Below are 25,279 nucleotides of genomic sequence, written 5' to 3' on the forward strand. Positions count from 1 at the left end.
AGTTGCAGTGGGTTGGGGATTGAGCAGCGTATACTGATGTATTTGTTTTCATACATGTTGATTCCAAGAAAACATAATTATGGAATCTTGTTTAACGAAGATATTTTAGTGCTTTGGGCTATGGTGACTGGAAAGGAGATAAACTGGCCCTATTTTATGGTTCATCATATGCTTGAGATGAAGAAAGGAAAATCAAGTGTTGGTTTAGGATATGCTTGCCATTGGACCAAGATTTTCAAATGGCTTGGAATTGACTTGACTGAAGAGAAAAGTGTTGTCTTGACTAATGTAGCCAAGATTGATGACAGCACTCTAAGACAGATGGGAAGAGATCCGGATGCCCAACAACCTCAGGCTCAAGGGCAACCACAAGACCAGGTGCAAGCACAAACAGAGCCACCCCCTCCTTCGCCAACAATGCAAGATTTGATGGATGAATTGCGAAGCATGAGAGTATATATGGAGGAGCAATTTGCTGATATGAGGCAGCGTCAAGACAGGCAAACGGAAGCTATCAATCGTCAGGGAGAAGCAATTGACTATCTATGCACTAATCTGGGCATCACAAACCCAAGGGGCATCATCCCAAGGCCTGGACCATGAAGAAATTGTTTTATTGCAATATTCTTGTACAGCAATTCATATATAGAGTTCTTAAAGGTACTAGGTTTGTTTGAATTGTAAGACCTTCTTGGATGATGGAATCAATTTAGCTAACGGTTTTTTTAGTTTATCTATATTCTTAAGATGCAATCAGGTCTTGAAAACAATGTGTTTGTATGGATTCAATCGATTGTTTTGATAGTGCAATCGATTGAAGTACACTTAAACACTGTTCCAATCGATTGTTTTGTTATTTTAATCGATTGGAGTGCACTTAATAACTGTATCAATCGATTGTTTTCTAAGTGCAATCGATTGAATTATCATCAATTTCAATTTCAATCGATTGCATATAAAACCAATCGATTGATACTGTAATTAAGTGTATTCCAATCGATTAAAATAACAAAACAATCGATTAGAACATTGTGTTTAAGTATACTTCAATCGATTGGTGGGGCTTGATTTCGCATAGTCAATCTACCAACTTTAAATGTGATCCGTCTAAGATTATTATTATTATTATTTGCCAAAAGCATGATTTTCGCATAACTCAGTCGATTGGTCATACGATCCAATCGATTGAATGATAAAAAAAATTGGATTTTTGTAATTCAATCGATTGTTTAGAATTTCCAATCGATTGAATGATTCAAAACAACCTAGGTCTCACCAAATTCAATCGATTGCTTTTGTGACTCAATCGATTGAATTTACCCAAACAATATGAGTTTGCCAATTTCAATCGATTGTAGTGTGTGTGAATTCAAATTCAATCGATTGAAATGATCATTCAATCGATTCGAACGCGATGTATTACGCCTATGTCGGTCTTGTTTTCGTTTTTAAACATTATCATCTTATTCATCTATCTTATCTTTAAAATTCTATCTTCCTTTTTTAAGGTTTTATTTTGATTTAGATACTCTAATCTTATCTTTTCCTTAATATTAACATTATAAATTGGAGAATAATCCATCACCAATTATTCAATCCCACCATTAAAATCGTGTATCATTCTCTTTATAAAAAATTTCATTGTTTTTCTTTCGAACATCCATCCATCTACTGAATATCCATTTTTTTTATTTTTTATCCGTCTTCATCGTTAATTGACAATCACCGTTGCAGCAATCAGCAAAGGTCCAATCAATTTTTTTCATTGTAGTGTTCAAAAAACAATCCATCGTTTTGATTACAAAATCGAGGTAAGTGGATAGAATCTCTAATTTTCCAATTATTCGTTTCGATACTTTATTCGTAAAAATTGATTGTGTAATGAAATTTTTTTTATCTTTTATTAACTGACAAGACATTGAGAATTACTAAAAAGTGAATAGATGTTTTTATTTTTTATTACTAATTAGCTAGCAATCAGGGACGGACCTAGAGGGGGCGAGTAGTGGCCTGAACCCCCCAAAAATTTAAGAAATTATACTTATATATAAAATTTGTGTTTAAAAAATAAAAACAAATATTAGGTAATTTAATAGTTTTATATGTATTATTTTTCACTATGTAATAGATTTATGTCTTAATTGTTAATTCACTAATATTTTTACCTAACTAATTTAATATCATACCCTCAAGTCTTTGTATCTTTCCAATTAGTTTTTATATAATAATTTCTATATTTATTTTTTTAAAATTATTTGTTTTTTTATATTAATATATTTAACATTCATATTTTTATATTAATAATAACTTAAGTAGTTATGTTTTGGTAATCACATTATGTACTGTAGATATTATTTTCAAATTTTTTAAAAACTTTTGAAAGAATGAATTTTAATTAATAAGTTAGCAAATCCCGTTATAAATTATATGGTATTTTATAAATTTGTAATGTACAATTGTTAAAGTTATATTTTATTTATGTAATTATCATATTAAAACTAAAATTGTTGGAAAAAATTATAATTATATGTATCTTAATAAATCTATTAAAAAACTAACTCCAATAACTATATGTTAATTATTTTTATAGATTAAAAAAAATTATATAAAAATTGGCACCTCAATATTAAAATCTCTGGATCCGTCCCTGCTAGCAATATACGAATCTATCTATTGTATGTAATGTTATAAGATGGAGCGTACTGATTTTTTTTTCATTGGACATTTTAAGATGTCAGGTATATTTACGGACACTGAGATGAATGAGCAATACCAGGAGGACGATGACTTTAACCAACAAGAAGAGCTAGTAAGTGACCAAGATATGATGGATGAACAGAATGAATTCGAACAAGATTTCAGAGATGAATTTACCGAGGGAGCGTTTTTTTCTGAATCTGATATGTCAGATTATATTGTTGAAGCCGCTTATGCGGTTGACTCCGTGCAAGACATTACATCTTTGAAATTTAGTGAGAATTTTGCGGAGGAAATTGGCAAATACCACTTTTCTACTTTGCAGCTTGCATTTGATTTTTATATGAAGTACTCAAAGTCGAAGGGCTTTAGTGCAAGGAAGAGCAAGACCTTCAAAAATAGTAGTTGCGAGATTTACAGACAAATGTTTGTATGCCATAGGCAAGGATTCAGGATGGAGAAATATTACACGATGGAAAAAAGGAAGAAGGAACCTAGATTGGAAACAAGAACTGGATGTCAAGCCCGAATGGATGTTAAATTTGTACCAGAAAGTGGAAGGTGGCATATCTTTTATTTCTCTGACCAACACAACCATGTTCTATTGGATACACAATTCAGTGCTATGTTGCCTGCCCACAGAAAAATGTCAGAGGCAGATAGTATGCAAATGATGAACATGCTAAAGTCAGGGATCAGCACCTCACAGATATTTGGTCTGCTAGCTAGTCAAGCAGGCGGGTACGAATTTGTTGGCTATGGTCCCAGAGATATGTACAATGAGATTGCTCGGCAAAGGCGTCAAATTCCTGGAGATGCAGCACGAGTGTTGAAGAAGTTGGAGGATATGCGGTTGAAGGATCCCCAATTATATTTCAAGGCATGTCACGATTCAAGAGGTTTGTTACGTAATTTGTTCTGGTCTGATGGGATTAGCCAACTAGACTACCGACTCTTCGGGGATGTTATAGCTTTTGATGCTACGTACAAGAAGAACAAGTATAGTTGTCCATTAGTAATATTCAGCGGGGTTAACCACCACAACCAAACAATTATTTTTGCTGCTGCGTTAATTGCGGACGAAACTACTGATACATATGTTTGGCTCCTGCGTCAGCTCATGTTTGCAATGAGGGGCAAGACCCCGACCTCAATCATAACTGATGGGGCCATGGCGATTAGGAATGCAGTGAGAGATGTATTTCCCGAAGTCAGACATAGATTATGCGCTTGGCACCTTATTCGAAATGCAACTAGCAATGTTGGGAATCCATCGTTTACATCTAAATTTAGAAAAATTATGACAGGAGACTACGAGATTCCCGTGTTTAAGCGTAAGTGGGTTCAGCTTATTGAAGAATTTGGCATTGAGGATAAGCCCTGGGTGATCAACATGTACGAAGAGAAGCATATGTGGGCTACTGCATATCTAAGAGGAAAATTCTTTGCTGGCTTTAGAACTACATCAAGATGTGAAGGTTTACACTCAGTTGTGGGAAGGTATGTGGGGTCGCGGTATGATTTGACAAGTTTTGTAGAGCATTTTCAAAGGTGTGTAGCACACATGCGCTTTAACGAATTCAATGCTGATTATGAATCTACACGTGGGGTGCCCGTCATGCAAACTTGTATAGAGCTGCTAGAGAGATATGCTGCTGAGTTATACACTCATGAGATATTTCTTTTCTTTCGGCCATTTCTCTCCAGAGCTGGATCAATGCGAGTTCTGAACATAGATAATACCGATGATTGCATAAAGTACACTGTGTGTAAGCATGGGAGGCCCGATTTTACGTGGACCGTTGATTTTCGTCAAGAAGAAATGATCTTCATGTGTACCTGTTTACGAATGGAGTCATTTGGTATTCCCTGTGAACATATTGTGAAAGTTCTGGTTGACAGAGACATCCATGAGATTCCTCGGTCATTGGTATTGGATAGATGGACAAAAAAGGTTAAATCAGCACTCAATGATCCAAGTGGGTTCACCAGGGATGCTGTTGTTATTAGTCGTCAAAGTGCTTTGGTGGAATTTTCTAAACAACTGGCTGCTGTTGCTGCTAAAGTACCAGAGAGATACGAAGAGACACGTGATTTAATTATGGGATTGTACTCATCTTACAAGGCTGCAGACGAAGGAGATAATCAACCTCACTCAGGTGTAGCTAGAAGTAGCAATTCGTATGTGCATCCAACCACTGGAGGCTCAGGACAGCCATCTAAGAAGAAGAAGCGGCAACGTTGTAGTGTTTGTCAAATGGAAGGACATAAGAAGACAACATGTCCTTGGCAAAAGGACATTGACAACAACGTTATAGAAAATGAAGCAATCGGTTCGGACGATGGAGACATGTGTACCGAAGCGACGGCTGAGTTAGATAGTGATAGTTAGCAACGTCCATAAACTTTAATGTTTTTGGGTAGAAAATCAGTTCCGTAACTGTATTTTTTCTTTTTTACTATATTGATGAGATTTTATACATTCTTCCAATAGTCGTGCTTATGCTTTCTAGGTGTAATGAGATTTTATTAATATTTTTTGTCTATTTAGAATTATCGTAATTAGTATTCAACTGTTATTTAGTGCTGCCGTGCTGGCTACTTATATATATTAATTATTTGATAAATCATAATCAAAGTTCTGAAAACCGGACCGGACCGTCCAGTCGATTCCGGTTCGATTGAGAACCAGCAATGTACGCGATCCGGTCCTTCATTTATAACCGTTCGAAACAAAACCGCTGAAAAACCTCTGAATCGGCTGAGAACCAGTCGGGTGGACCGGACCGGTAACCGGCCGGTTCAGAAAATAAAACGACGCCGTCTCTTAATTAAAAAAAAAAAAACGGATCCACTCCACCTCTCCACCCAAACCCCCCCTTTCCCAATCATTCATTTATTTCATTTCACTACTCACTCCCTGGAGAACTCTGAAGCAAAGGAACCCTAGCCCTCCATCGTCGCCGCCGCCGTTTCCAGTTCCTCAGCGCCGCCGCCGTCTCCAGTTCCTCAGCACCGCCGCTTCTTCCTCTTCCCCGTGTCCGGAACCCAGTAAATCGACAGGTCCTCGACGGCTCTTCATCTTAACTCACCAAACCAAAACCCTAGGTTCTCTCTGCATTTTGCAACGGTTCTGCCGCAGTGCTGCCGCCGTCCGTGCTGTCGGCGCCGTCCGTGGCCTGGCCCTCTCTTGTAGCTCGGCGTCATGCTTTCCCGTCATCCGTCCGACCTCCGTGGCTATCTCTGTTTTGTTGGCTTGGAGCAACTTGCTGCCGTATCGCCGCTCGCCGTCGTCTCCCGGGTCGCCGTCCGTGCCTCCATCGAAGGTTAGTGTCTAGGGCTTTTTTGTTCGTGTCTCCGTCTTCTCTCCCCAGAGCCTCTGTTTGTTGATTTTTAATGTGAAATTGTGAAATTGATAATCTTTGCTGATTTTGTGCTGCTGCTCTTTCTTTGGCTTCTGAAATTTTGGATAACATTTTCTTGCTGCTGCTAATAGTGAAAATGAAATCATTATTGGAAATTTTGTTTAGCGATTAGGGATTACTCGTTCTCTGTTTGCAATGTTTGTTGAAATTTCAAGTTTAGTGTGATTAGGGATTACTTGTTGCTGTTTGAAATTTCAGGTTTAGTGTGATTAGGGATTAGTTGTTGCTGTTTGGTACTTGCTGCTGCTGTTTTAATGTTTTTTAACTTGACTCAACTGTTTTTGAATTTTTGTTGATAGATTTATCGATTTTGGTATTTAGGGTGATTATTTGTTGTTGATTGTTGATGATTGTTGTATTTGTTTATGCTGTTTGTTGTATTTGGGGATTTTAGCTTTTGAATGTGTATTATTTCTGATTGTTAGGGTTCTAGGTTCTGATTGTGGTGTTTTTAAGAGACGTTCTTGAGGCACACTAGTCCAATCAGCCGATGTTGCTTCTCTGCTTCCGGGAACAATATTGCTAGTGCTTCTCTAGATGGAACTGTTAGGTAAGCTTGACTGGTGATGAAGACAAACATATCAAGATTATTACTCGGAAAAATGGAGCAGTCTTGATAATTTCAGTTTTGATTGTACCCAATCTAATACATGTGGTTTTGCAGTGTCTTGGACATAAAGTGCAGTCATGTGGAACCTATTTTTGTATCTGCAGCAGCATCTGGAGGGTATTTATAAAATTTTATATCATTTTTTGGTTGACATATTGATTTTTTTGTTTGGTCATTTGATATTCTATTTTAACAGTATTTTACTCCAATTTAGTTTCGATATGTACATTTACTGGTTTGTTCATACTGAAATTGCAGATCATACTGAATTATGAAACTGCCTATGGGTTGTTCATACTGAATTACTGAAATTACTGTTCTGTTTGCTGTTCATACTGAGATTATTGTTCTGTTAGTTATTATCTGATAATATCCAAAAAATTGATCTGAAACTGCTTCTGGTTTATTATTATTATTAGTTATTTTGAGAAAATAAAAAATTAATTTTGAACTGATTTAGTATGATTTAGAATGATTTATTACTTTTATTTCCAATTCTATATATATGGGGAATTGGTTTGTTATCAGCAGGATAAAGTAGCACAATTACAGGAACATATGCAAGACAATTCTATAGATATGAATGCATGGCTCAATGTGGTTCAGTCAATTTAAATTTCTTTTGCACTCATTCCACTTCTTACATTGGTGTCTAAAGAAGAGGTCATGGGTACTTTTAGAATAGGCCTATTGTAGAGGAAAGCTTTGTTTGCATTCTAACTTTTGTAGAATTGATTTTGATGTATACTAATAATGTTTGGTAATTCGTCTAAGAGTGATTTCTTCCTTCCAAAAAAATAAATGATTCGAAATATATCATGTTATGACTTTGTGAAATAGTATAGTAGTATTTTTTTTAATTGACTAAAAAAACCGAACAAACCGAACCAAACCAAACCGATTTTAATTGGTTTGGTTTGGTTCGGATGGCTTCGATAAAAAAATCGAACCAAACCGAACCGCAATTTAATTAGACAATCGGATTGGATGACTTTTCACTCAAAAACCGAACCAAACCGCACCGCGAACACCCCTAGTTGTAACGAACTAAGATTCGGGTTTTAAAACTAATCAGTCACAAATATAAATAACGAGTACAAGAATTTATTTTCATAAACACGATTAAAATGGATAAATTTAAGGTTGGAGTAGAACAAAAATGTGTTTTCATTTTTTCTACTTTAATTTTTTTTCATCATTTTAGAAACAAGAAGTAACAAAATAATATTATTTTCTTAATAAGTAAGAGAACATCGTCATGGTTTTATTTTGATTTATTTATTTACAAATTTATCACTTATAGTTTGAAATAATATTTGTATGGGATGGTTGTTAAAATAATGTTTGTATGAGATGGTTATTGAAATAATCAATGGGAATGACATTAAAAATATGTGTTTTTAAAATCAATTAAACTAAAACTCCATACGGTGCATAGAAATAGAGTAAAATTGAGAAAAGTAACGAAGCAATACATTTCTGTTTAAGAAGTCATTTAAAGAAATTTGCAAGAAGTACATCCACTAACTCTAACAAATAAATACGCACTAACCAAAGCATTACACTCTATCTAGATTAATTATCAGAACTGTGCATATTCCAAAACTTCTCGACCGATGCTATAATCTGTGGCTTCTTATAGTTGATCCGACTCCGGAGTATATGCACCGCGGTTATCATGCGAATATCGTGATCATCAAGCTAGAAATTATACATTATGAATTAGTTCCAAAAAATAGGGATTAAATATTAGAGATTTGTTATCTAAATGCTCACCTTGTTGTTACCATATGGCTTAAATTCATAAGTCATATCCATCCACTACATCACCCAAGTTGCAGAGTTCAAGCTTGAGGAACATTGAGGTATATCTTCTGGTCTTTCAATTTTGTAGTCATGAAATTGTTTATTATACTCTTGAATGCCATCATCCTTGTAAAAATTCGACGTGATGACTTGCTCCAGTACGTGTGCCTGATTTCATTTCACTGGTTAAATAATAAAAACATAATAAGATCTAATAAGCTTATGTAAATTTTTCCACGGACTTACTAGTGTCTTCATAACACATTCACGATAGCGAATTCTGTCATCATTAAAATGGGTGTCCATGTGATAAATTGTATGCTCGCAAACCGATATTACCATTAGATACCAGTGGTCATCCTCTTGAATAGGAACGTATATCTAAACCATAAAAATTTGCCCCTCGGTTATGTATGCTGATAATGGAAAACTGTATCCAACAATGAATCTTAAGAAAAAATTCTTACAAATTTTAAATCAGCAGTAGGTTGCATAAATTTATAAATGTAGTCTTCCATCTTCTTCTTTAAATCTTTCTTGTTGAAGACATCCACCTAGTTCATTAATGCAAACCAATATAGTCTTTAGTACATGATAAAGAAGTATAGTTCTATATCATCATTACATTTGTAACTAAAGATAAATGAACTTATCTTTTCAGGGTTATAGAACATACCACAAATCTCGGTGGAAGTTGCCATGTTGTCTTGAAACTTACATCAGATTGATCATCAGTGCATTTCAATGCCGCTAATTCAAGAATCTGGATCACAATCCAAATATATATTAAGAGATCATGCCCAGAACCGAACGTAGATTACCTAATAGATTACTTCTGTACCTTATCAGTAATGGGTCTGTCAGGTATGAAATGTGCAAAGTCTGATCTAGTTGCTCTGATTGTATTTGTTACGACAAGTTCTTCACTGTATCCATTAAAAACCGAAACACATTAGATTGGCCCTCATTCATCGACAACAAAGAAAATATCAAATTAACTTACGATGGATCTAGCGATGCTGAAAATATATATGCACAGGCCTTTATCTGATCTTCCAAAAGACGCATGGTTGGAGTTGGCATAAATTGACACTGCATTGACTAAAAATTTTAATACAAAAGTATTAGCAACTCATCACTAAATGTAATAATTAGCAGTGCCCATAAGAAACTATATAATTTAAGTGGTAATTACGCTAGTAATGGAAAAGAAATAAACAGCTCTTCTATAGTCTTTTGTGGGTTGGCTCAGTGCATAAGACGCCTTCGATTTATTGACTGATTTGGGTTCAATCTTTGGCTTTCTAATTCCGCCTGGGTGAGTGAACGGTAATTTTTTCTGCGTCTCCATAATGCTCTTACCCTAAGAAAAAAAAAACAGTTTCAGTATATTCTTATTATCATGTTAAGAATATCAAATAATAAGAGTTATGAAATTTTACTATACATGCATATACCTTTGACATATTTTTCTTTTTTGGTGCGGATCTTATAGTTGGAGATACTGGTTTGTCCATATTGATCTTGATGTGGAACGGATCATCGTGGGTGAAAGACATATGATCCAGTACAGTAAGATCATCCTCATCGTCTGATATAGCCGTATGAATATCAATAGCTGAACTCTTAGCCTTCAATCTTGAGATTGGATGTGTGTTTTGTACAGAGAGCTTGGTCGGAGTCTCGGAATCATTGTTCAGACTGAGTTGTGATATCATTGTCTCAATGCGGCTTACAGATTCAAGGATTTTATCAATTATTACGTCCCGAGCAATGTTTACAACTCTCATTGACTGCAAAAAAGAATGGTAAAAAAGGTTATAATATATAAATTATTTAACATCATATATATTAATTACTGTTTGTCACATCAAATTACCTCTATGCTAGAGAGGACGTTGTCCACTTTACTAGACAATTCTTGAACTTTATTTAGATTCTCGCTTTGAATAACATCGTCAAAAATAACTTGGTCATCCTGTAGAAAATAAAAAACATAAAATTTTAAATTACTCGTAATACATTATACTAGAAATTAAAAACCCATTAAGTCTTACCTTAGCACTAGGAATTGTAGTTCCAAGTTGGTCACCAAAATCAACTTTGATAACATCACAGTCCAGTGACATATTCTGTGTGTTACATGCATCATTGGAGACCCCTACTATATCTTCCTTAGAAGGAGTATCCATAATTATTATCAACGGAAGAATATATTACGAGTAGACTTAGTTGAAAGGCAAATATTTAAAATAATTTGTCAACATATAAAAATTTAGTCGGCTTGAACACATATATATACCCAAAAAAGATAACAAAATTTTAATTCTATCTTTTTAAAAATTTTTAAATCAACAGAATAATCTTAAAACTCTTTAAGATATCTTATCTTTTAATTAAAAACAAATACATTTCAAATTTTAAATTAATTTTTATTTCCAATTTAAGAAAAATTAAATTTGAAGAATTCATATAATTATATCTTATCTATAATTATTTTTAAGTAGATAAATAATAATAATAATAATAATAATAATAATAATAGACGCATTAGATTAATAACTAAATAAAACAAGATTCAAAACTGGTAGATAGGCCACCAATCGATTGAAATAATAAAAGATTCTCATTCAATCGATTGCACTTAGAAAACAATCGATTGAAACAGTAACTAAATCGACTCCAATCGATTACTATAACAACACAATCGATTGAATGAGAGGTGTGTGTATTATTCAATCGATTGAATTAAAATCCAATCGATTGAAATAGTATATATAAGAGTACTCCAATCGATTTCACTGAAAATTCAATCGATTGCAATAGAAATAAATCGATTGCATTAGAAAATAAGTTTACAACAATCGATTTTACTACCTTTTCAATCGATTGGTTTCCATACACATCTGATTGCAAGCATTCTTCAATCAATTTAATACAAGAACTGATTGCAGATCTACATACATAGCTAATACTTTAAAAACAAAACAAGCTGATCAATAACTTATGCTTCTGTTGCAATAGTAGCAGCATCAAACATACCTAGACTCTCAAAAGTGAAATTACACAATGAACAATAGTATGACTCTCAAAAGTGAAATGACACATTTCATGATACAGTAAAGATAACAACTAGATTTTGTCCTACATTTTTTGTAACTCAATGTATTAACTCCCATCCAAGCATCAATGGAGATCATAGGATGATGTGGAATTCTAGAAAACAATTTCTTCATGGTCCAAGCCTTGGGTTGATGCCCCTTGGGTTTGTGATGCCCAGATTAGTGCATAGATAGTCAATTGCTTCTCCCTGACGATTGATAGCTTCCGTTTGCCTGTCTTGACGCTGCATCATATCAGCAAATTGCTCCTCCATATATACTCTCATGCTTCGCAATTCATTCATCAAATCTTGCATTGTTGGCGAAGGAGGGGGTGGTGGTGGGGGTGGCTCTGTTTGTGCTTGCACCTGGTCCTGTGGTTGCCCTTGAGCCTGAGGTTGTTGGGCATCCGGATCTCTTCCCATCTGTCTTAGAGTGCTGTCATCAATCTTGGCTACATTAGTCAAGACAACACTTCTCTCTTCAGTCAAGTCAATTCCAAGCCATTTGAAAATCTTGGTCCAATGGCAAGCATATCCTAAACCAACACTTGATTTTCCTTTCTTCATCTCAAGCATATGATGAACCATAAAATAAGGCCAGGTTATCTCCTTTCCAGTCACCATAGCCCAAAGCACTAAAATATCTTCGTTAAAAAAGATTCCATGATTATGTTTTCTTGGAATCAACATGTATGAAAACAAATACATCAATATACGCTGCTCAATCCCCAACCCACTGCAACTTATATTACCTCTAGCATCCATTTGTGGATTCTCATATTGTAAACTCTGCAAACCAACTAATCTGTTGTATTCACCCCATTCCTCATCTGCGGCAATACCACCAGTAAATTTTGCCCCATGATAAACTAGACTCCATTGTTCAGCTAGTTCTTGCAAAGTAACTCTATAATGCTGTTTCCCTAAATCAAACTCAATCAGCGGCATTACCTCACCCTCTTCATCAGGTTCAGGAACAACATAATTCAAAGTACTATAAACAGCCCTAACCAAGTGCGGGTAATACTCATCCCTAGTTTGTACAAAATCAACTAAGTGCTGTGTTTGCAATGCATTCAACACCAAATTAAAAAGTCTATCCTGAAGGAACTCAGCTGTTATGTACCTGGGAGGAACAATTGGCCTAGACTCGAACTTCTCCACATAGTTTTTCAGTACCCTTTGAGACGGCAGCCACCTTGCCATGTAGTGTGATGAAGCAACCAGTCTGGCGAAAGCAGAGCTTTCTCCCTCAACCCTGGCTCTTTTGGTGTTCTTAGTTCTGGCCATTTTGGGGATACTGGTTTTGTGGGTTTTGTAATGAATTGGTTGAGGTTTAATAATACGAATGTAGGACGGAGTGGATGTTGGTGAGATTGGAGAAGAAGAGAGAAGAAGATGAAGCTTTCTGGTTCGATGAGAGAAGAGAGCGGTGCAGAAATGGGGGTTCGAATCTTTTTAAAACGTTACTTCTAATTCAATACGCATGGTTTGGGTTTAATATATAGCGATTTTGAAATTTCAATCGATTGGATTACAATACCAATCGATTGAATGCTGAAAAAAACACATTTAGGACACTTCCCAATCGATTGAAGTTTCAAACCAATCGATTGAATTAGAAGTTACGTACAAAGTTCAATCGATTTTTAGCCAGAACCAATCGATTGAATATTGAAACCAATCGATTGTTTGGAAGAATTCAATCGATTGAAAATCATAAACAATCGATTGAATTACATAAATTTCACATTTAATTCATTGTTCAATCGATTGGTTACTTTGACCAATTGATTGATTTATGCAAAACCATGCTTACCAGGAATATACAATCGATTGTTTAGTGATAAACTGAAATCCAATCGATTGGGTTAAATTTCAATCGATTGGTTCGATAGTCCAATCGATTGGATTTCAGCGAAACACGATTTCATGACTCCTCAGGAACGTCTCGGATCGAATGTAATATTTTAATCAATTGGGATCCATGGAGGATATAATTGTTGTTGTTTTTGCAAATGATTATTAATGAACATGATAGATTTATGATAAATAAATAATTTGTAAAATAAAAAATAGTTTCTATAATTAAATAAAATATAAGGGGTTAATTTGCAATTAAAAATAGTTCAAGGACTACATAGTAATTGATAAAAAAACTTTAAAAACATGTTTTCTACTTGGACCACTAAGTAGTCCAAAGTTACCTGGACCACCGAATCCTGTGCCTAGTAAGTTAGTAACACATCACTTTCCATCAAACTAAAGAGAATTGTACAAAACAAGACAACAATCAAAGGAGGACAAAACCTTGCGGTGAGTTTGAAAATTTAAAATGATGAAACACTATTAAAATGTAAATTAAAAAATTAAAAATATTATTAAATGTTTAGTTAATTATTTTTAATTGATTGTTTGATAAATTTGGTGAGGCTACAGGAAAATAACATCTTTTCAATGATAGTCCAAATTTAATCAAGCCCAATTTGATTATTGAATGTCGAGTCTTATGCAAAAATTGAGTTAAATCTCAGAGTGGTCTCTAAACTTGCACTTGACCCTCAGGTGGTCCTTAAACTTGCACTGACCTCAATATTATTCTCGAATTTAACACAAGTGATTTACGGTCGTCCCTGAAACATTTTTCAATGACAGAAAGATGACTTGGATTGACGGATGCCAGGCTGGACTCCCAAAACGACGTCGTTTTTAATTTGGCGCCCAAATTGCATTGAAACATCGTCGGTTAGTGTTTGTAGAAGGGATTTAACATGCAGTGACTACTTCTCTCTCAAACCAACACAGTCTCTTCCTCTTCTCCTTATTTTCTTCAATGGTGCCACTCTGAGAGAGATTTTCACTAGCCTTTTCTCTCAACGAAATCAAGCATATTGTGATTATCTCGTCTCTATCGCACACGTAGTGGTCTGACGGGAAGCACTTTGATTGTTAGAGGTAACCAAAATAGAAAGGATAAATAAAATAGCTACCATCTACTCCTCTATTTTTGTTGATCATGACTTTTTGTACATTGTTAAGTCATTATATATTCATTCGCTCATCGTTTTGTTATATGGTTTTTCTGAAAATTTTTGTTAGGGTTTTCTCCGTATGTTGTTGTTGCATTTTTTTTGTTATTGTTTTTTGCTGTAATGATGGTAGCTATGGTTGTAATGTGCTAAAAATAGAAGAATGTAGGTTGTTTATGTATGCAGTTTATGTGTGTTCATGGAGGGTTAGGGACTGGGGTTATTGTGCTTTCCTGGTTGATGGCAATTTTGGTTATCATTTGTTATTTTTTTCAGATGGGTCTCATAACTATTGTGTGTCACCATGGGAGATCCTTTGTGAGGAGTGAAAACGGTGTCGTGTCATACACCAGGGACCATATTACAGAGATTCTGAAGCTTGACCCTGATAGGCTAGATGTCTTTTTCATCAGGAATTACTACAAAAAACTTGGGTATGATAAGGCTGAACACTGTTGGTGGCTGGTTCCAAACAGACTCTTAGAAATTGGCCTAAGGAAACCTAATTCTGATACTGAGCTCATAGAGATGTGCTTCCTTGCTGAAAGCAACCATGGAGAGGTGCATGTGTACTATGAACATGGGGGTATCTATTCCAATGTACTTGGAAGAACCACCATTCAGAAAGGACAAGGAGGAGGTGGTGATTGAAGTCCCTACCTAACCAGTTTTGCTGAGAACAGGACCAAACTCCAGGGCCATTCCTCCAGACCCAGTTCCAACCCCATGTATCAACCGTTCGAGTACTACCGAACCCACCTAGGAGGCAACCTTTACGAAAACTATCCCTGTCCCACCCAACCAAGACATGGACCATACTGAAGTACCAGCTGCAACCACCAAATCAACCCTAACCCCCCAAATCCACCATTCTGACCCCCAATATCTATGGCTGTTACCCCTGCCCCATCCAACCAAGATATGGGTCATACTCAAGAACCAGCTGCAACCATGAAATCAACACCAATTCCCAAAAGTATTCCAACACTGGTGCCTAAGCCAAAACAGGGTAAGATTTTTCAACTGAAAATTCCCTCAAAGAATGGGACAGAGAAGAAAGGTGCTGCTTTGAAAAAAACTGGAAATAAAAGCGAACGAAGAACAACACTGAGTAGGAGATATGTAACCAGGCGTTTAGCCAAAGGTCATGTGGCGAGGCAAACAACTAAGGGTAAGGGAAAGCAAGCTGATACGGTTGTGTTATCATAATTAGACTCTTCGGACAGTTATGAAAGTGCAGAGGATAGTGCTTACAAGCCCAGAGCTGAGGAGAGTTCGAGTGATGAAGAGGTCACCAATACAATACTGCAAGGTAAAAGGAAAGAAGTAAATAGGAAGCATCCTAAAAAAGTTAAACTCGGTAAATTGTGGAAGGAGATACTAGAACCTGATGATGGATTAGTACCTGAGGATGATTCCAGTGAAGATGATGAGTTTTTTTTGGACAACCGAAAAATCATAGTCCTGATATTGGGGTTATGATGCTCATGATGAATATCATGATGAGTCAGATAGGGCAGATTCTTGCCATTCCGAAGAAATGAAGACACTCCCTAACTCAGAGGATGAATTTGCTGAAGTTCAGAATGACAATGCATTTCCTGTTTTCAGAGAAGGAACAAGGTTCGGGGAAGTCCGATTAGAGGTAGGGATGAAATTCAACACGAAGATGGATTTTAAAGAGGCTGTGAGGGAGTATTGCATCCAGGAAGGTAGGAGAGTTAGATTCAAGAAAAATGATAAAATACGATGCAGGACTTTATGTAAGGTTGAGGACTGTCCATGGGTTATCTATGCCTCTAAGGATAGTGAGAGTGTTAGCTGGCAAGTTAAAACCTTCAATGATGATCATACCTGTCCAAGGGAGACAAAAAAATAGATTAGCTAACAGAGGGTGGTTAGCTAGCAAGTTGGTCAAGAAGCTTAGGAAATTTTCGAATCTGAAGCACTCTGAAGCTTTAACATACTTTAAGAGTAAATGTGACTTGGAGTTGAACAAATCTTCGCTGACAAGAGCACTCGGAGATGCAAGGCACATTGTGTATGGTGATGCTGCTGCACAATATGGGATGGTGAGAGATTATGATGAGACTCTCCTGAAGTGCAACCCTGGTTCTACTGTACGCATCACAACAATTCCTCATCCCAATCAATCAGAAGAGTCCACTTTTGACAAGATGTACATTTGTCTCGATGGATGCATGAAGGAGTTTAAGGCGGGATGCAGACCTCTAATAGGGCTTGATAGAGCATTCCTGAAAATCAGATTTGGTGGACAAATATTGGCAGCCATTGGACAAGACGCCAATAATCACATTTACATAATTGCATATGCCATTGTACCAGTGGAGAACATAGATAATTGGAGGTGGTTCCTTGAGCTGCTGCATGATGATCTAGGGAGCTACACCCAAAATGGATGCTGTTTTATTTCGGACATGCAAAAGGTAACGACGAATTTGTTATTTACTAGTTATTGTAATTTAGAAATGGTTGAACTCTTTAGGTTGATGTATTTTTTTGTTGCCATGTTTATGAACTGGTTTGTTTCAGACATTGTTGCTGTCATGTTTTGCTTTCATGATTCTGTTTCAATATACCTGTATTAATAGAATGAGATAGGAGTAGAACTTACTATCTCGTCGGGACGAGTTTACTGTCACTTATGTATGTCTAGGGACAAATTTTATATCACTTATGTATATGTAGGGACTAAGTTTATGTCACTTATGTAAGTTGAGGGACCAGGTTGGGTCCTGATATTGTAAGTTAATAATTTTTCTGGTTTCCTGCAGGGACTAATCACAGCTGTCCAGGAGGTCTTCCCTGATGTCCACCACAAATTGTGTATGGCACTTGTGGAGAAACTTCAATAAGTAGTGGAAAGACAACGAACTCAGAGGATTACTGTGGGAGTTTGCAAGATCTACCACTCAAGAGGGATTCGTTGAGGGGATGATGAAAATTCAGAGAGCTAAAAAGGAAGCCTGGGAGTACCTTGCCAAATAGCGAAGAGATGCATGGAGTCGGGCCTTCTTCCCTACCCAACCAAAATGTGACAACATCTGTAACAATACTTGCGAAGTATTCAATGCAAGAATCAAGGAAGCAAAGGCTAAACCAATTATCACACTACTCGAGGATGCTAGAATGTATATCATGAGGACAATAGCCCGAAACAAAATGAAATTCAAGAACCATGTTGGGTTACTACCCCCTGTTCAATGTAGCCGCTTGGAAAAGATCAGGAATGCTTCAAAGAATTGGATGCCAATGTGGTCCAGAAATGCGGACTATGAACAATTCGAGGGACATGGGTGGCCAACAAACATGGTAGTGGACTTGGGAAAGGGAATATGCACATGTGGACTTTGGCAACTAAGTGGTATTACTTTAATTGTCATTACCCTTCCAATAATTATTCTGATATTGTAATTGTTTTTCTTAATTTATTGTGGATTGCATACTAGAATTGGAATTGGTTACTTAGTAAGTTGGATGCATTTTATTGATTTGAAACAGGGATGCCCTGTGTCCATGCTTGTGCTGGAATGGCTAGGGCAGGTAGGTAGCCCAAAGACTTCTGTCATAGATGGTTGAAAATGGATGCATACAATGACACCTATGCATTCCATATCAATCCTATTCCTGGCCAGAAACTATGGGAGAAGTCACTTTATAAAAGACCACAAGCACCCAAATTTAAGAAGATGCCAAGGGCACCCAAGAAGAAAAGAAGAAAGGGAGTTGATGAAGGCCCGGTTGGAGGCAAGAAGCAGAAGATCACCAAGATGAAGAGGGTATATAAAGAGGGTTCATGCCGTCATTGTGGTGGCAAGGGTCACGACAAGAGAAATTGTGCTAAGAAGAAGACTGACGACGAGGCTGCAGCTGTGGCAGCTGTTGTAGCTGCTGCTGCTAGTGAAGCTAATACAGGAAATCAGCAATAACCTCTCCCTGCTACACCTGAAGTCCCAGATGAGGGCAATGCTACTGAGATTGAGGTAGGCATGAGTCAACCAATGGTGTCAGAAAATGAAAATGAAGAATCCCACCAAGTAAATCAGCCACAGGCAAGGCCACCAAAGCTCCCTCAAAAAGAAGACAACCTCCACCATCTGCAATAGCTTCGATTCCTCCAGCAGCAACCAGTGCTCCTCCACTAACTGTTTCAAATGCTTCTCCACCAGCCACTGTTCCAATTTCAAATACTCCACCTCCGACAAGTGCTTGTATCGATCCAATGGTTGGTGCATCAGTAGCTACAACTTCAAGGTTGCGTAACGCCATGCATTTTGTTCCAACTCCGGGGTTCAAACCACCAAGAAAATTCAACAAATGAACATTTTACTATTTTTCTGTTAAGATATTTTGCTTTTAAACATTGAAATTTATGGTTTCTGAGTTCCATGTGTCAAGGTGTATGTGTTTTGGATTATGGTAGTTAAATACTCTATGTTGTCTTTTGATCGTGTCTAGTTTGACACAGACAACTTTGGAAAATAATTAACAATGTGAGAATGTTATTGTTGAATGTTTCAAATTTTATTACACTTCCTTAGCTACTTAAAATAGAATTACACAAATCTATTCATTTCTTCATCATAAGGTACAGCAATTACAACTTTTGTTTTACACAATATTCAATTGAAAATCACTGCTTCCATACTACACAAACAACAATTACAATTACTGTAACAACAACCAACAACAAACAAAATGCTAGTTTTAGAGCCCTAACTTCAGACTCCAAGCTTCCAAACTTCCAAGAAAATTTCATTCTCCACTCCTCCATTTCAAAGCCAGAATTACCTCTGTCACTTTCTTCTTCTTCATCAGCAACTTTGTCGATCCACATAAAAAGACCACACCACCTTTTGCCAACACTCTGCAACCACATTTCATGCCCATGGAGAAGAAATGTTACAAATTTAATAAGCAACGACGCTAGGTATATTCATTAACAAAAATCACTTACATTGTAGTTAGGACAACCATAAAATGTTCTCCCTGAATTCGTCTCTGTTCCTGACCACTTCAGGACGGGTCGACTACCACACTCACACCTATCTGAAATTCGTTCGTGACTACTTCTGGTGGTTCTCCTCCCACAGCTTCTCTCTGATCGTCGGTTACTGGAGCTACTAACATGGTTGCTGCCTCCACCCATCATGACCCACTCAAATCAAGCTCAATAGTGCCAGGGAAGACGAAGGAGAGCAGAAAAGAAGAAACAGTTTGGTTTCTCGTGATAAATTGGGATTAGGGTTATAAATGATTTCAGAGACTAAATTGAGTTAAATAAAGATAACTGCCACATCAGATAACTGTTACCTCTCCAACATGGCCCCTCTCCATACACGTCAGCACGCCGTTAAGGAATATTCCCCAGAAAATGCTTCAGGGACAACCGTGAACCACTTGTGTTAAATTTGGGGATAATATTGAAGTCAGTGCAAGCTTAAGGACCACTTTGAGGGTCGAGTTCAAGTTCAGAGACCACTCTGAGGTTTAACTCGCAAAAATTATTTCATAACAAGTGACTGAATTTTAAAAAGGTAGTAAAATTAATTGGCCAAGAAACTAATGCAAATTCTAAGTCAACAATTTTCTTGGTCCAACAACATCTTTGATCCGAACTAGAAAAAAAAGAAGGAAATAGATCAAGCACTCTTTGGTTACCTACTCTTTTGATTACTGGAACTCAAATTTCAATTCGATTAATTACTTTCTTAAAAATCGTAACTCCAAATTCAATTCAATTTAATTTGCATTGATAGCTTCCACCCAAAGCTTTCTTGCTTCCTCTCTTCTCTCTCCTCTCTTTCTTGCTTCGGTCAAATCAATCACTCAGAAAAGAAGATAGAAAAAAATGGAAGCCATAGATAAAAGGCTATGAAAAAAGGCTAAGCAAGATTTTTTTCACAGAAGAAAATCTGTGAAGAAAGGCTAAAAGATTTTTTTGCCAAGAAAGGAAAGAAAAGCTTCGATCAGAAAGTAAATTTATCTTGGTAAAGGCACAGCAAAAGTTTATTTTTATTTTTGTGCTTCAAAGAAGATGTAAGCCTCAAAGTCTCAAGTTGCAAGAAGCAAAAATGGAAAACATGAAGTCATTTTGGGTCAGATGCTCATCAACGTTCAAAATCAATTATTGGGGCCAAAGTCAAGATCAATGGCCAAGATTGAAGAAGATGGATGAAAAAGGATGAGAGAGATACATACAAATAGATTCAAACTATCTCTCTCTCTCTCCTCTATTCAAGCCGCCGCTACTCTGATGTTGAATAAGAAAGATGCTATGAGGGTGCAACTTGATTTCAACCTTGGAAGTTTTACCCCTCTATATTAAGGGTGAACGGCCAAGGGTTGAGGTAAGGAGAGAAAGTGAAAAAGCACAGAGTTCTCATAACTACCTTAAAGCTCTCTGAGTTTTTCTCCTTCAATAATGTTCATTTAGTTTCTTTTTCTTAATTTTGTCTGTCTGAGTCTTATGGTGAAAAAGGCAAACATGGTCAGGTTTGTATGAAAAAGCCAGTGAGAGATAAAAGGTAGTGAGCAAAATTAGAGAAAAAGTCATAGATGTTTCAGAGTTTTTTTGTACATCTTTCTATTGTGTGTCATGATCATGTGAGAATTCTCTCACAAGTTGGATTAGCACTTTGCTGTTGAAAGTTTGGTTTGAGTCCAAGTCAAATTCAGATTGGGGTTAGAATCTGGATTTGTCCCAAATAGGATTGGGTAGATTTTAGGAAAGAATTTGTATTTGTAATATTGAAAAAGATAGTGAAATTTCATTATTGTTCTGATAGAGACTAGATATAGGCTACATTGTACCTAATAAATGAACTAGGATATATTTGGTGTCAATTCTTCTTCTCTACTTCTTTTCTGTTTTTTATTCTCAAAAGACAAAATAAAAAATATATCTCAACTTGTTACGAGACAAAAATAAAAATATCTCTTAAAATTTATTGAAAAAGTAAAAGTAATACTCTATAAAAAAGAAACTAAGATTCAACCACTTTTCTTAGCCACTGATTACTATCACCTTGTAATTGTGAAACATCATATAGGACCATAATCAAATTGGTACCTTGCTAAGTAATTAGCTTCCTTAGTAACTTGAAATTTGTTTTAAATACCGAAACTTATATGAAATAGAAAGACTTATTTTTTCAAAATTTGAAACGAGTTATGCTAAATTAATAAGATTTCTAATAGCTGTTATATAGTATTATTTTTTCTAAAAATTTAAACTGTATGTAAATAAATAATTATATTTTTAACATATTTTTGTTCTTTTAAATAAGAGTATTTTTTTATTTACCTAAATTTTTTTGTATAATTTATTTTTCTTATGTGACTTTTTTTAGAGGATAATAATGTTTGAATTCTAGAACTTTTAATAATAAAAATTCTAATTTTTAGGGAAAATAGCATAAAAATAAACTAAAAGTTTAGAATTTGATTTTTGTTAATCCGAATTTTTTTAGCACAAGACCAATAAAAAAAATTATACAAAAATTTACAAAAATCTAAATAATTTTTTGGATAAGTACTATGTTGTGACATAATTATTTATATATCTCTTTTTATTGATTTAAGTCGGTAGGAATAATGATTTAATTTCACGATAATAACAAACAGTAATGATGGTCCGATTCAGTAAGTCAATTAGAATTGGAAAAGTATAGGTAGACAATGAGAATACTAAATAATGTGAACAATGAATATGTCGGATGTTCAATTCAATAGGTATACAGATGATTATGTTCATTATTTCTAATGGAATGGTTATTTCTTTTAATTCAATTTACTCATGTACAGTTAACAATTGTTGAATGTTCAATTCTGTGCATATGGTTATCCTAATTTTAATATTTATGAGGTAATTTGGGATAGAGTATTTTTTTATTCTATTAGATCAATTCTAAAGCTTATTGTTTACATTGATTACACGAAAGTTAGTTTTAAACAACATTGGTGGACATGAGGTAGGTAAAGCAAACTTCCTATAAAATGAAGTTTTAAGAACAGGCTAAAATAAAGTTGAAGTGCAAGAAAGAATTAATAATGGAGAGCACACACTCATCCTTGAGAGAAGAAGAAGCTCGGAAGAACAATACTAGTGGGAGCAAGCCAGGTGGTTGGCCAAGCTTCCCCTTCATCATTGGTATATATATTTTGTATGCATCATTATATTCAGTGAGTGACCTCTCTCATAAATGCATTTTCTAATATTTGGTGATTGATGACAGCCACAGTAGCTGGAATAACACTTGCAAGCTCAGGGATTTGGGCAAACATGATCGTATATCTGATACAAGAGTTCAATATAAAGAGCATCAGTGCTACTCAGATTTCAAATGTGGTTAATGGCACCACTAATCTAATCCCATTTTTTGCGGCTATCATTGCTGACTGTTTCTTTGGCTCTTTCACTCTTGTCTTGGTTTCCTCTTGTGTCTCTTTGCTGGTACTAATAATTTAGCTTTTATAATTAAACTAGGTAAAAATTCGTGAAATTAATAGCTAAGAGACTTCAACAGGTTTGACTAAATTATTATTGATTGCAGGGCACAATTGTATTTGCGTTGACTGCAAGCATAAAATCATTAAGGCCTAAACAGTGCATTAACAATGGATCAAACATATGCGAAGCAGCTTCTGTGATGCAATATGGAGTGTTATACGTTGGAATAGCGCTAGTAGCAATTGGTTTCGGTGGAACGCGCTTTACAACAGCAGCACTTGGAGCAAACCAGTTCCATGATAACACTCACCATCAAACCATCTTCTTCAACTGGTTCTTCTTCACTTGGTACGTTGTTTCAGTTGCAGGCTTCACCGGATTGGTTTACATTCAAGATAATGTGAGTTGGGGTGTGGGGTTCTGGATATGTGTGGTGTCAAACATGATTGGTGTCATGGTTTTCTTGATGGGGTACCGCTATTATCTCCCTCAAACTCCAAGGGGAAGAAGCGCCTTTGTGGATCTTGCAAGAGTTCCTGTTGCTTCTATTCGAAAGTGGAAATCTCAGCTTTCATCATCAACACAGGACTACTACAATGGTGCCCATCATCATGATGCTACGCTTCCAGCAGTGTCCGCAATACCAGCAAAAAGATTCAGGTACTGTTTATTTATTTATTTGAATTCTGTTTTTTTAAGTATTACCTTTAATTTTGATGCACTCACAGTTTATGCGATGGTGCAATTACATCCGTCTTTTCTATTTTTTAATGCAGGTTTTTCAATCGTGCGGCTCTGCTTACTGAGGGAGACTCAATTGAGAAATCATGGAGGCTATGCACTGTTCAACAAGTGGAAGATTTTAAGAAAGTGATTGGAATTTTGCCACTCTTGACTTCAAGTATATTCCTAGCAATTCCAATAGGAATGGAAGCTAACCTATCGCTTCTTCAAGCATTGGTAATGGAAGCTCACTTAGGACCCCATTTCAAATTCCCAGCAGGCTCCCTTGGTGTCATACTCCTAATCTCCACATCTATTTTCCTCTCTCTTCTTGATAGGGTCCTATGGCCATTCTATCAAAAACTAACTGGAAAAACACCCACACCACTCCAACGAATAGGAGTAGGACACGTGTTCAATATCCTGGGTATGGTTGTTTCAGCAATTGTTGAATCCAAGAGGCTTAAGATGTTCCATGATGCAAACAAGTCTATGTCTATACTTTGGTTGTTCCCACAATTGGTGTTGGTTGGTGTCGGAGAAGCTTTTCATTTTCCGGGGCAAGTTGCATTCTATTACCAACAACTCCCACAATCACTGAGTAGCACATCAACGGCCATGATTTCTTTGATCATAGGGATAGCATTTTATCTAATCACTGCGTTGACTCATGAAGTTCGTAGAAGTACTCACTGGTTGCCTGATAACATTGATTATGGGAGAGTTGATAATGTGTATTGGATGTTAGTCTTCTTTAGTGGCATCAACTTTGTGTATTACCTCATATGTGCTACTTTCTACAAGTATAGCAAAATTTAGGAGTGTGTTGTGTAGTTATGACTTATGAGTAACAGCTGATATGATGTCTAATAAAAAGTGGTGTCTAAGGTTAAGAATAAATATTTAATTTTAAAAATATAAAAATAAATGATTTTCAAATATTTAAAATTTACTAATAAAAATTAAATACTAATTCGTAGACACCATATATAGAATTAGTCTAATAATATATGTATTGATCACTTGGTAATCATATACTCATCATTACATAATCGTTTTTATATTGATAACAATAGTGTTATAGAGTCAATATAATTTATTGTTTTTGGTTAAATGTTAATCAACAATATTTAAAAGTATTATCTAAAAATATGATATTAAATTGCCAAACTAAAAATTTTAAACTATTAACTAAAATACTAACTAAAATTAAAATTATATATCCTTAAACTTTTCTCCATTGGTAATGCATACCATCTACCGCTGGGTTCTTATATAACATTTAATTAAATAGTTTTATTGACTATGTTTAATATACAATTATTTGTTGATAAATTTTAATTACCAAATTTATTAAAATTGAAATTAATGAGCTCAACTTAATTTTTAAAATTAGTTAAGAGATCTATAAAA

At 35.7% G+C, this 25,279-nt stretch overlaps 2 protein-coding genes across 2 annotated transcripts; both read left to right on the forward strand.

Moving 5' to 3' along the window:
* The first annotated feature begins 2,731 nt into the window (after window positions 1-2,731).
* Window positions 2,732-5,089, forward strand: LOC130945713 (protein FAR1-RELATED SEQUENCE 5-like). Its single transcript, XM_057874421.1, has one exon. It carries the CDS (start codon window positions 2,732-2,734, stop codon window positions 5,087-5,089), a length of 2,358 nt encoding a protein of 785 aa, XP_057730404.1.
* A 17,641-nt stretch (window positions 5,090-22,730) lies between these two features.
* LOC130946294 (protein NRT1/ PTR FAMILY 2.6-like) lies at window positions 22,731-24,742 on the forward strand. Its single transcript, XM_057874969.1, has 4 exons — window positions 22,731-22,843; window positions 22,929-23,146; window positions 23,247-23,803; window positions 23,920-24,742. Exons 1-4 carry the CDS (start codon window positions 22,744-22,746, stop codon window positions 24,683-24,685), a joined length of 1,641 nt encoding a protein of 546 aa, XP_057730952.1. The 5' UTR covers window positions 22,731-22,743; the 3' UTR covers window positions 24,686-24,742.
* The last annotated feature ends 537 nt before the right edge of the window (window positions 24,743-25,279 follow it).

Source organism: Arachis stenosperma, chromosome 8 (assembly GCF_014773155.1).
Source record: "Arachis stenosperma cultivar V10309 chromosome 8, arast.V10309.gnm1.PFL2, whole genome shotgun sequence".
NCBI classification, from domain to species: domain Eukaryota; kingdom Viridiplantae; phylum Streptophyta; class Magnoliopsida; order Fabales; family Fabaceae; genus Arachis; species Arachis stenosperma.

Excerpts from the sequence above, each read along its gene's own strand:
- LOC130945713 (XM_057874421.1), top strand. The coding sequence starts at position 2,732 with ATGTCAGGTATATTTACGGACACTGAGATGAATGAGCAATACCAGGAG.
- LOC130946294 (XM_057874969.1), top strand. The coding sequence starts at position 22,744 with ATGGAGAGCACACACTCATCCTTGAGAGAAGAAGAAGCTCGGAAGAAC. Across the intron at positions 23,147-23,246 it reads CCTCTTGTGTCTCTTTGCTG|GGCACAATTGTATTTGCGTT; the intron begins GTACTAATAATT and ends TATTGATTGCAG. Across the intron at positions 23,804-23,919 it reads ATACCAGCAAAAAGATTCAG|GTTTTTCAATCGTGCGGCTC; the intron begins GTACTGTTTATT and ends TTTTTAATGCAG.